Source organism: Agelaius tricolor, unplaced genomic scaffold (genome assembly GCF_023055355.1).
Source record: "Agelaius tricolor isolate 1412-34295 unplaced genomic scaffold, bAgeTri1.0.p SCAF_36, whole genome shotgun sequence".
Classification (NCBI taxonomy): Eukaryota; Metazoa; Chordata; class Aves; order Passeriformes; family Icteridae; genus Agelaius; species Agelaius tricolor.
This window is the reverse complement of record NW_027269296.1, coordinates 2,968,041-2,979,592: the sequence shown is the minus strand read 5'-3', so window position 1 is coordinate 2,979,592 and position 11,552 is coordinate 2,968,041. Positions and strand designations below refer to the sequence as shown.

The following is an 11,552-nucleotide window of genomic DNA, read 5'->3' as shown; positions in this document are numbered from 1 at the left end:
TGGCTCAGCATAGCCCTTCTGGAAGGAGAACAGGATATTGGGATCACCAGACTGGGAGGCAGAGGTAGGCCTGGGATTCTCCCTTTGGCTGTGGGGAACCAACCTCAATGGTTTTGGGGGCTTTTGGACACTGTTCATCCCCCTTTGCTGGCACTGCTGGGCTGCACATCGGATCCTGAGGCAGTTCTTCATGGCAAGAGAGACATTGAGAGGCTGGAGCGTGTCCAGAGAAGGGAACAGAGCTGGGGAAGGGTCTGGAGCACCAGGAATGGCTGAGGGAGCTGAGGGGCTCAGCCTGGAGAAAAGGAGGCCCAGGTGGGACCTTCTGGCTCTCCATAACTCCCTGATGGGCAGGTGGGTGAGGTGGGGCCATCTCTCCTACTATGAGAAGAGTGAGCTCAGTGAAGGACAAGAGGAATTGGCCTCAAGCTGAGATAGAGGAGATTCAGATCAGATATTGAAAAAAATGTTCACTGTTTGCATGGTGAGACATTGGAACAGGCTGCCTGGGGGACGTGGTGGAGTCACTGTCCCTGGAGGTGTCCAAGAGCTGGGTGATGTGGCTCCAGAGGCAGTGCTGGTTGAGAGACTGAGCGATCTTAAACCCAACCTTCATGATCCCATGAAAATCTTATACATGTATTCAGAACCTGGGGGACATGGTTTAGTGGATGGCACAGTGGCAGCACTGGGCTGAGGATGACCTTGGAGTTCTTTCCAACTTCAGTGCCTCATTCAGCCACCCTGTGTCTCTGGGATCTTTCCCACCTTTAACCATCCCGTGATTCCAAAGTGATGGAATTTGACCTCCTCAGATTCGAGGCCACCCGTCTTTTTATTTCAAAGGGATGGGACCCAATCCTCCCAGATTTGAGGCCACCCTGTCCTTTTCCACCTTTAACCACTCCGTTATCCCAAAAGGATGGAACCCGACCCCCTCAGATTCGAGGCCACCCTGTCTTTTTATTCCAAAGGGATGGAACCCAATCCTCTCAGATTCGAGGCCACCCTGTCCTTTTCCACCTTTAACCACTCCGTTATCCCAAAAGGATGGAACCCGACCCCCTCAGATTCGAGGTGACCCCGTCCTTCTCCACCTTTAACCACCTCATGATTCCAAAGCGATGGAACTCAACCCCCTCAAATTCAAGGCCACCCCGTCCTTTTCTACCTTTAACCACCCTGCAATTCCAAAGGGATGGAACTCGACCCCCTCAGATTCGAGGTGACCCCATCCTTTTCCACCTTTAACCACCTTGCAATTCCAAAGGGATGGAACTCTTTCCCCTCAGATTCGAGGCCACCCCATCCTTTTCCACCTTTAACCACCCGTTATTCCAAACCGATGGAACTCCTTCCCCCCCCCCGCCCCAGTCCCCTCAGGGCTCCCGGCCCCGCGCGGGCGGGCGGCTCTCGCGAGCCGTGACGCCATCGGCGCGCGCGGGCGCGCAGGCGCGGCGGGGCGGGCCGGGCCGCGCTGTGTCACGGCCATGGAGTACCTCATCGGCATCCAGGGCCCCGACTACGTCCTGGTGGCCGCGGACACCGTGGCGGCCACCAGCATCATCCAGATGAAGCACGGTGAGACCCTGGAAGGCGCCGGAGCCCCGTGCTGAGCCCTGGCCCGGCAGGGCCCCGCGGTGTGCGCGGTTGGGTGAGGCGGGCCCGGCGCTCGGGCTGAGGGGAGGCTGTTCCCAGGGAGGTTTCTGGGTTTGAGCGGTGCCGGGCCCTTCAGGGAGGTGTAGTGGCTGTAGGAAGTGCCGGTTTGAGCTCTGCCGGGCCCTTCAGGGAGGTGTAGTGGCTGTAGGAAGTGCCGGTTTGAGCTCTGCCGGGCCCTTCAGGGAGGTGTAGTGGCTGTAGGAATGCCCGGCGGCCTCTGGAGCACGGAGCCAAAGTTGGGCTTAAATCGCCGCTTGCTCCGGGTAAAGTCCCCAGTCGTGACCGAGTGTGACCGCTCTGTGTAGGGTTGTCAGCCTAATTTACCTGTTCAGCTGAGCGTTGGTTTGTGATCCCAAACCTCGCTCTGCACAGCAGTGTAAAAGGGTTAAAAAACCGCACAGGGATAGAGGTTGTTAGAGGTTGTGAAAGCTGGTGGTACATACAAAATAAAAATTTTATCACTTTAAATAATGTTTTCTAAGTTAATATTGGTTCCAAATAGGTTTGTTCACAAGCTGTAAGAAATACAAACTTTGAACATAAGATTTAGTTGCTTTTGTTGGGAGGGGGAGAACCCTTAAATTTCAGATCTATATTTAGACTATTTATTTGTAAATCAATTTCAGCCTGGAGAAGTTTCTAGGTGACCTAATTGCCCCTTCCATTACCTGAAGGCAGCCTTCAGGAAAGATGGAGAGACAATTTACGAGGGCCTGGAATGACAGGACAGAGGGAATGGCTTCCCACTGCCAGAGGGCAGGGATGGGTGGGATATTGGGAAGGAATTGTTCCCTGTGAGGGTGGGGAGGCCCCTGGATCCCTGGCAGTGCCCAAGGCCAGGCTGGACAGGGCTTGGAGCAGCCTGGGACAATGAAAGGTGTCCCTGCCATGGTAGGAGATGGGCTTTGAGCTCCTTTCCAACCCAAACCAGTCTGGGATTGCAGGGCTGGGCAGTGGCAGTGGCTTTCCCTGAGCTCCAGAGAGCAGCTCCAGTGCTGTGATGACTTCTGACATAATTTTAGAGGATTGTGACACTCGGTGCCTGCCTTGCAGCAGGGATTGTTCAGCACCATTTAGTGAGCTGGAGGGGAAGCTCAGAGGTGGAGGCTTGGTGTTTGTGCAAGCCCTCAGTGGAGAAAAGGGATTTTCCCTTCAATCCAACAGCTCCTCAGTGTCTGTCTGAGATATCCAAGTGCCAGATACCTGCTCTGGTGAGAGGAGAATCTGTGAGCACAGGATTGTCTTCAGCACTGTCATTGCAACAACCTGGATCCCCTCAACACAAACTTAAAACTGTTTTAAACTGCACTTACATTAAAAAATATGGATTACTGTTCCTTAATTTCCTGCTTATAGGTCAGCTTCATTATGATTTATAATCATTACTTTAATTTTCATTCTCTTTGGTAGTTTGGTTTAGTTTTTTCCTCAAAAAATGACAAGCAAAAGAAATGTTTCTGGAAAAGCTTCATTCATGTAAACTTCTGGTTTTTTGGGACTGCTGGATATAAGTAAAAGGGCATCATTTGATGTGGAATTTGTTTCTGGATTTCCTAAGATTGCTTTTGCTCAATGTGTTGATATTTCAGCTTTATATTAAATTATTTGCTTCTGTTGCAGAATATTTGAATAAAGTTGAATAGTCACTGAGCAAAATTCTTACTCCTGATCCCGGGAAGCAAAATCTTATGCTTTGAACACAATATTCTGTGTGAAGCTTTATTATTTCCTACCTTGCTTCTAAGGTGGGAAATACTTTCTATTTCTGGAATGCCTCCTTCCTGAAGGGCTCTGTTTCACTTTAACAACTCTTGTGTTCTGTGTCACCAGCTGTGAGACACCAAATGTCAGTCTGTGCTCAGAAAGGCATTTTACTGGTGCTCCCGGTCATGATGCAGTTATCCAAATCTCTTTCTTGCTTCTGTAAAGTCCTGATGTGTCAGGATATTAGCAAAATAATTTTTTCTTCCTCATGACCATGGCACTCAACGTTATTTTTCTCTGCCTAGACCATGACAAAATGTTTAAGATGAGTGAAAAGATCTTACTGCTGTGTGTGGGGGAGCCTGGAGACACGGTGCAGTTTGCAGAATACATCCAGAAAAATGTTCAGCTCTACAAAATGAGAAATGGTGAGTGAAGCAGGACAGGCCCTGGGGGTTGGGAGCAGAGCTAAGGGTGGTTCCCAGGTGAATGTTGGTGGAAAGTGCTGTTCTCAATCCTTCTGTAAAGGTTCCTGCATTTTTAGTGCCCAGCAAAGGTGATGGTTCTGGCAGGATGCAGAAATAGAGTCTGGATTGTATAAACAGTATAAATTAAATCGTTTCTCCAAATCCTAGCAAACTTCTTTGCAATATAAATGACACAAATATTTTACTGACAGACTTATTATTCTCTTAATACATCCATTGCATGCTAACTGTCACCAGTTCTTCTGTTATATTGGACCAAAAAGTCAAGCTACTTGTCCTTAATACTTTAATTTTTTGAAGCCATATATTTCTATGGTCCATACAGATATGAAATACCCAGAGTCTGAGAACCCTCTTTATGCTTGTAGCTTTCAGAATAAACCAGATTTAGACAAAAGGCACTACATTTTGACACTAAAGAACACTTTGTTATTTCAAAAACGGCATGGGAAGGTGAAACATGAATGATTTGGGCTGTTACCAGATAAATATTTGTCACATTTCTCCTCCAGGTTATGAATTGTCTCCCACTGCAGCTGCAAACTTCACCCGGCGAAACCTCGCGGACTATCTCCGGAGTCGGGTGAGTAAAGCTGAGAGATCTTGGCACAGGTTCCAGGCAGCATTTCCATCCTCAAATAATGGAGTCTGAAAAAGGTGGGAGCTGCTGTGTTTGATGATGAATTTGGAACTGGCTGCTCAGGGGTTTAGTGGAGCCAAGGAACAACTGGATGTTGCATCCAGTGCTCTGGTCTGGGTAACAAGGGTTGATGGGTCAGGTTGGACTCGATGATCTTGGAGATCTTCTCCAACATCACTGATTCTGAGATTCTATGAGTTCACATTGCTGAAATAATGTCTTAGTAAAATAGAACTTGATTTGCTTATTTTAAAAACTTATCACATCACCTATCAGTAACTGATACAGCCATAGACTTAAAATTCCAGCCTTGGGCCCAGTAAACACTTTGTCACACACTGCAGACGTGAAGTGAATGAAACTTCTTGAACATCGAGATAAGGTTCTGGGTTTTCATGCAAATGCTCCAAATCCGTTTAATCTTCTTGGAAAATGATTTCATAGAGCAAAGCTGTTTGATGTACTTAGGAAAACAAGTGCCTTTTGTAAACAGCAACATGAGGCTTTTTGGTAAATACCACATTCAAGTTGGGGTTGTGTTTTCAAGTTACTGAACTGCAATTAGTGATGTTTCCCAGGGTGATTTTCAAAGTATGAGAAGCTGCTGTGAGGGGGCAAACAAACCTTTAATGATTTAAGGTTAGGAAGCATTTCATTGAGAAGAATGTAATGTGCTACATGAAAGAAAACAGGAAGAAAGAGGATGTTGAGAATGAAGTTGTTCAGCTCTGTCAAGGACAGAGTGTGGGTTAAACTGTGTTGCTGTTCTAACAGTGCACTGCTCAGGCCTGAAGTCAGGTTTTACAGTAGCAAATAAAGGCCAGTATTAACCTCAGAGCTGTATTGTTGAGAACTACACATGTTGAGTGAGAGTTCTTCCAGAACTCATGCACAGGAACAGCCAGAGATTATTGTTCTGATTTCTGACACAGATCACAGCTGCAGGTAGAACTTGTGGGTCCCTTCCAGCTCAGGATATTCTGTGATTCCACACTGCTCTTCTGGTTTAAATGGCTTAATCCAGCTGCATGGCTGGCAGGTGATGGTTGGCAGTGATGCTGTTTGCTTTAGCTTGTGTTGAGGTGTGATTTGGAAGGTCTGTGTGTGTTCTGTGCGTTCCTGTGCAGTTCTCAAGGCTGATGTGAAGCAGTGATGCTGTTGGGGCCTGGCCTTGGTGCTGATGGCTCATCTCAGGGCCATGAATTGCTCAGATAAGTCTGAGTGTCCTGTCCCTTTCAGCAGAGGCAGCTATTTCTTACATATGATTTAAAGTACCTTTAACAGGCTTTTGGATAAACCTGCCCATCAGGAGGCAGCACTGATGTGGCACCTTTGTCTTGCTCTGTGCCACGTCCCTTGGGGGCTGCTCCTCCCTGTGCCTCCACTCCTTGCTGAGCCCACGCCTGTCTTCCAGCTCACCTTCTGCAGAAGGCAGCAGCGTAGGGAGGACACTGGCAGAGGCAGATGTGTTTATTTACCAGAGACAAAAACGCTGCTCTGGTGCAGATGGCAGCGCCCCAGGGCGCGCGGCGCTCTCTGACACTGCTGTCACACTACACTGATCTCCACATTGCAGGCAGAAGCTTTTTTCTCTAACTTAGCACTTCATGGTTTGTTTGTGGCATTTAGAATTTTACAAAACAAGCCTTGCCATCAAGAGTTGGTTTTTTCCTGTGAATTTTGTTACATTTTCATCATAATGTACCAGAAGGATTAACACTGGTGCTTGAAACTGCATAAGGGATTCCTGGAGGCTACTAATGTAATCATGTGGATCATGAAAATAAAAATTAAAAGGTAGAACATGCCAGTGCCTCCTGTTAGGAGTAGGAAAATAATAGTTGAGAAGTAAAAAGTTTGGTGGGGAAAAGTTTGGTACAAAAGTGTTTGGTACATTGATCTCACTGCTGAGGTTGTGTGTGTGTGTGGGGGGAAGTAGGAAAAAAAGCTCCCTGCCCTCCAAAGGTGATGAAGTTCAGTCTCTGATTGTGATGCTGTTTAATTATAGGTGACAGGGTCTGGCTGGATTCCAAAGGCAGCTCTCAGCTCCCTCTCCCCATGTCCACACTTGGCAGGAGGCTTTCCCTGCTCCCACCTTTCCCCCCTCGCTGTGACTTTGGCTTCCGCCAGATGTCACAGGGCTGTGTCACCACGAGCTGGGCTTGGGCTGTTTGGCACAATTGTGCTCTTCAGCTGTAAATTCTGAACAATTTCACACATCTCCTAATTGCTGTCGTTATTTTAAATCAAACAGCACCAAGTGCAAAACTACTTGGGATGAGAAATGGTGCTTCTGTAGGAAGGGAAGTTTGGGGTAAAAATAACGTCCTGGAGTGTTAGTCATCACTCATTTGATGGCCTTTTAACTACACCAGCCTTGTCAAGAGTTGAGAATTGTTGGCATGGACCGAGTTGGAGAAGTCAAAGAAGGAATGGACAAAAGGATTGGGATGTACAAGAAATTCCAGTCCCAGCCTTGAGGTGTTACACTGCAAATTTCATTTATAATCATGGAAGTAGTAAATAGATTATGTATATTTGCTAATGTTTAAATCCTGCCTTTCTAGAGTAATAAGGCATGGGGGATAATTATTTACATTTGAGTTTTAAGAAGTCTCAGAGACCATTAGCAGGAGAACTTAAAACTGAAAATCAGTTTACAGATGGGTTTAAGTCTGTATAACACCATTTATTTATGGTTGAGTATCTCGCATATGCCAATGTTGGTAATTCCAAGTCACACAATAATTTGAGTGATCTTGTGTCATGGCTCTTAAATATCAACTTGTGTGATGTTTCAGAATAAATAAATGATGAAATACAGCCTAATTAAACCAATACAGCTGCATGGTAACTTCTTTCCAAATATTCTTGGATGCTTTGAAGATTAAATCACACAATTTAAAGTGATGTTTTATATATAACTGTAGCCTGCTTTATTCTTTCATACTGACTGAAAGTAAAATATAGTGGCATGTGATTTTTTTTTTTTGTGTGTGGAAATTTACTGTATTGAGTATCAAAATGAACTTTTCCTATGATGCAGTTAATGTTTTGGCTTTAGGGTGAAATTTTGTTTGCTTTTTTAATCTGGTAGTTGCATCATCATTTTTTTTCTTGTTTTGTTGCTTTGTTGATCCAGGTTTTCCAGCAGTTTGGAGATATCCTGTTAGGACAATTAATTTAATAAGAAACATTGTGTAGATATGGAAATACTGGAAGTATATAAAAGCTGCTTTTAAAAATACATACAATGCCCAAATTTTTTCTGATCCTGTGTTTAAACATAATACAGTGCATGTGTGTTTCATGGTTTTACAAAGTACAGATCTTGGAAGGAGATGTAGGAGAAGAAGAGATGTCTGATTTATTCATGATGGTGGAACACTAAACCCAGAACGTGGAGTAAACTGCCAAATATTAAAGATTAAACTTGGTACATGCCATAAAAACCAAATTGCCAGTGCACAGACACTGTGTGTAACTGCACTGTGTGAGAGCTTTCACACGTGCTGGGACGGGCTCTGCTCGCTGCGAGGGGGAGTGGGAGGAGAGCACAGGGCAGGTTAAATGAACAAAGACTTCTTACAAACTGCAAATGTTCACCTTGTGCTCACGTGCCAGCAGTAAAAATCCACAATTTTTATGTTGAGATGAAAGAATCTGGCGTGGAAACTTCATTCAGGTTTTTTAAAGTTTGAGTGTGTTGTGAAAGCTGTAAAAACCCCTCAAACACACTGGTTTTCAAGAGAATAAGAGTTCTACGTTTTTATTTGCTTGTGCAGTCCATGTTACCAGAAGACCTGATCACTTTTAGCTTGAGAATGTGCTGCAGACAGGATTGATGTAGCATTTTATGATAAGGAATTGGCTCATCAGCTCTGCTGCTGTTCCCTGGTGCACAGGGAGTCAGGATTCAGAGATGTGCTGTGAGTGCTCTAACAAAAACATCATTTCTCTTGGCAGACCCCTTACCATGTGAACCTTCTCCTGGCTGGCTATGATGACCACGAGGGCCCTGCCCTGTACTACATGGATTACCTGGCAGCTCTGGCCAAGGCTCCTTTTGCAGCACATGGATATGGAGCATTCCTTACCCTCAGCATCCTTGACCGCTATTACAAGCCAGGTGAGTGGAGCCACTGGACAGGAAAATTCTCCTGCTTCAATTCAGGCCTTGAGTTTATTAACCAGTGAGATTGACATTTGCTGAGTCAGGTGGCATTGCTGTGGTGCAACAGATTGGAGCTTGACTTTTTCTTAGATAAATGGAGCTCAAAAGGTTGCCTTTGGTTTTGCTAGCATGGTAACAGAAAACTAGTCAACTCCTTAATTTTTTTTCCTGTTTGCAGCATAACAGACTGGGAGTAAAGGACATTTCAGTTATTCTAAAATATGATTAGACTTTCCTGGATAATTGGCAGCTGGTAGTCTGCTTTTAATAAATAACAGGTTGACAGCTCTATCTTCTTGCTGGTCTATTGGCTCTGACATGTACATTTTCCCAGAGTATCAATATTCAGAGGTCAGTCCCAGATGCTATTGCTCCATATCTTGGATTGGCTTCATGTGTGATAAATTAAAAACATTCAAATGAAAAGATATTCCTAGCAAGTTCATCTCCAGCACTCTGAAGTGGTGGTGATAAATCACAGAGTATGGAATGGTTTGGGTTGGAAGGAACCTTAAAGCTCATCTCATTTCACCTCCTGCCATGGGCAGTGACACCTTCCACTGTCCCAGGCTGCTCCAAGCCCTGTGCAGCCTGGCCATGGACACTGAGAAGTGATGGGGCAGCCACAGCTTCTGTGGGCAACAGAGAGGTTTTAGACTGATTCACAGTTCTGTGCACTTGGCAGCTGCTCATCATAACTCTTGCACAGGTTTGTACCTGTCTAAACTTTTAGTTTTAGCATCATAATCCAGTGCCAAGATACATGGCCCCATCCCCACTGTGCAGATATGGAAATGTGCAATACACAGAATATTGTTAATCTGACATCTTTGGCTTTAGCTACAAACTATTTGACTCCTGTGTGCAAAGCTGAGTTTAAGTTATTATCTCTGCTCTGAGATTAGAAATCCTTTCATCTACCTCCTTCAAAAAATGTAGCTATAAACTGATCATTTTCATTTAACTTGCCTGAGCAGTGGATGTCAGTCTGAAACAAAGCCTAGAAAGAAGTTTTAGACCCACCAACCCTGTTTGTTTTCTAGTCATGTCCCTCAACAATCTATTGTTCCATTTTCACCATTCCTTGTGGAACAGAGGAAAATAATGAACTTCATTGTCATGGCTTGTCACCCCTATAGAGTGCTGGATTTTATCCTGAAGTGTGAGAATAGCAGGAGCATCCCACACGTGCCTTGTCTTTTATTGAGCTCATACCCAGCAGGAACATCCACTAAACCCATCTCCACCTCCTGCCCTGGACTCGCAGCCGGCTGGGGCAGCTGGAGCTGATTTAGAGCTGCAATAAACTGCAGGAGAGGGAGGTGGCTGTGCTTCTCTGAGCCAGGCCCTGGCCATGGGAGGCAGAATTCCGTCATGCTTCCCATTCCCTGTAACAAATCGATTCTCAATGGCTTGTTGGGGCGTGAGCACTGTGGTGCAGGCCGTCCTCGGGACATCTGGAAAGTGTTTTCTGTGAGCTGGGAAGGAGAGGTTTTGGTGCTCAGCTGAAAAGTTGTTTAAATTTAATAAAAGTTTCTGTGGAGAGAGATGGCCTCTAATGAAATCAATCTGTGGATGTTTTCCCTTTCAGATATCACACGTGAGGAAGCTGTGGAGCTCTTAAAGAAATGTCTAGAGGAGGTGAGTTGCTGAACTCAGGCCCTGATGCTCCTGAGAAAGAAATGTTTGTTTGCATTCATTCGCTGATACTTTCCTGTTCCTCTTGTCGCATTTCTTGCTGCCTTTGCCAGAAGGGTAATAAAGGCACTGGCCAGATGTGGAACAGCTACTGAGGAAAAGGATTTACAGGCACTTGCATTGCCTTTGCACGGTTCACGTCCTCCAGAACGTAAACTTGAGCTTTTTGCGTGCTTAGCATAATATTGATCCAGACTTTTTCCTCTTATGTTTCTTCTGAATGCACTGCAGCATGCTTGTCACTTGTGTTACACTTAAGAACTCTTAGAAGCATATACTAATTCTTTTCTAACTTGTGAAGTGATACCTGAGGTAAAGCCTTGACCTTAAAGTTCATGACCAGTTTTAGTGTCAACATTAGACTCCAGACATTTCAGACACCAAGGCTTTTATTGTAGGAAAATAGTCTTTATCCTTGTCTTTAGGAGATTGATTTGAATGTAGATTTGAATCAAGAAGAAGTGCTCCAAAGCCCTCTCTAGTTTTCCTGTTTAAATGTCTTCCTTGTTAAGAGGCCTGGCTATTTTACATCTCTACCCAGGGTTTGTCTAATGGCACCATCTTACAACAAACTCCCACTAATTCACTCCTGAGCAGTGAAAAGACCCACTCTAGTTCCTAGTATTTCAGATCACTAGAACCAGGATGGAAATTGAAAATATACCCTTCTCTTTTATTTAAGCTTTGAGTGAATCTCATTTCTTCTTTTTGTCTTTGCTGAACAGCTCCAGAAACGCTTCATCCTCAACCTGACCTCCTTCAACGCCCGGTTCATTGACAAGGAGGGCATCCACGAAGTGGACAATATACCCCTTGCCAAAGTGGAGTCCTAACCCCAAGATCTTTCTTCAGCAATCTTCTTATTTTGTTCTCTTGGTTTTGTTTTTTTTTCTATTCATTTGAAGTACACGAGTAATGTCCTGCAGTGGGAGCTCAAATAAAGCCTGACATTTATATAGCCAGTTTTATCTTTTTATTCCACTGATCCTTCCTGAGAGGATTTGAGTAAATTGTTCCACAGTAAAAGGGAAACTTGATTTACAGTTCATGGGGGCACATTCAGGTTATTTATCTTTCCTCTTCTGAGATTTTACTGCTCTCCAAATTTCTTTGTGGGAAAACTGTGTTTTCTAGATGACATTGTGCTGTCATCCCTCTCATCACTAAAGCTCATCAAACCCCAGGCAAG

The 11,552-nt window shown here is 44.8% G+C and overlaps 1 protein-coding gene across 1 annotated transcript; it reads left to right on the top strand.

The window, feature by feature from the left end:
- Window positions 1-1,423: 1,423 nt before the first annotated feature.
- PSMB2 (proteasome 20S subunit beta 2) lies at window positions 1,424-11,325 on the top strand. Its single transcript, XM_071453112.1, has 6 exons — window positions 1,424-1,581; window positions 3,669-3,791; window positions 4,364-4,434; window positions 8,458-8,620; window positions 10,257-10,306; window positions 11,089-11,325. The coding sequence occupies exons 1-6, from the start codon at window positions 1,491-1,493 to the stop codon at window positions 11,194-11,196; spliced, it is 606 nt and encodes a 201-aa protein (XP_071309213.1). The 5' UTR covers window positions 1,424-1,490; the 3' UTR covers window positions 11,197-11,325.
- Window positions 11,326-11,552: the final 227 nt, after the last annotated feature.

What these genes read in the sequence shown, in the direction of transcription:
- PSMB2 (XM_071453112.1), top strand. Translation starts at nt 1,491, where the DNA reads ATGGAGTACCTCATCGGCATCCAGGGCCCCGACTACGTCCTGGTGGCC. An exon ending in CATCATCCAGATGAAGCACG is followed by an intron (nt 1,582 to 3,668) that starts GTGAGACCCTGG and finishes TTCTCTGCCTAG; the next exon opens with ACCATGACAAAATGTTTAAG. An exon ending in CGGACTATCTCCGGAGTCGG is followed by an intron (nt 4,435 to 8,457) that starts GTGAGTAAAGCT and finishes TTCTCTTGGCAG; the next exon opens with ACCCCTTACCATGTGAACCT.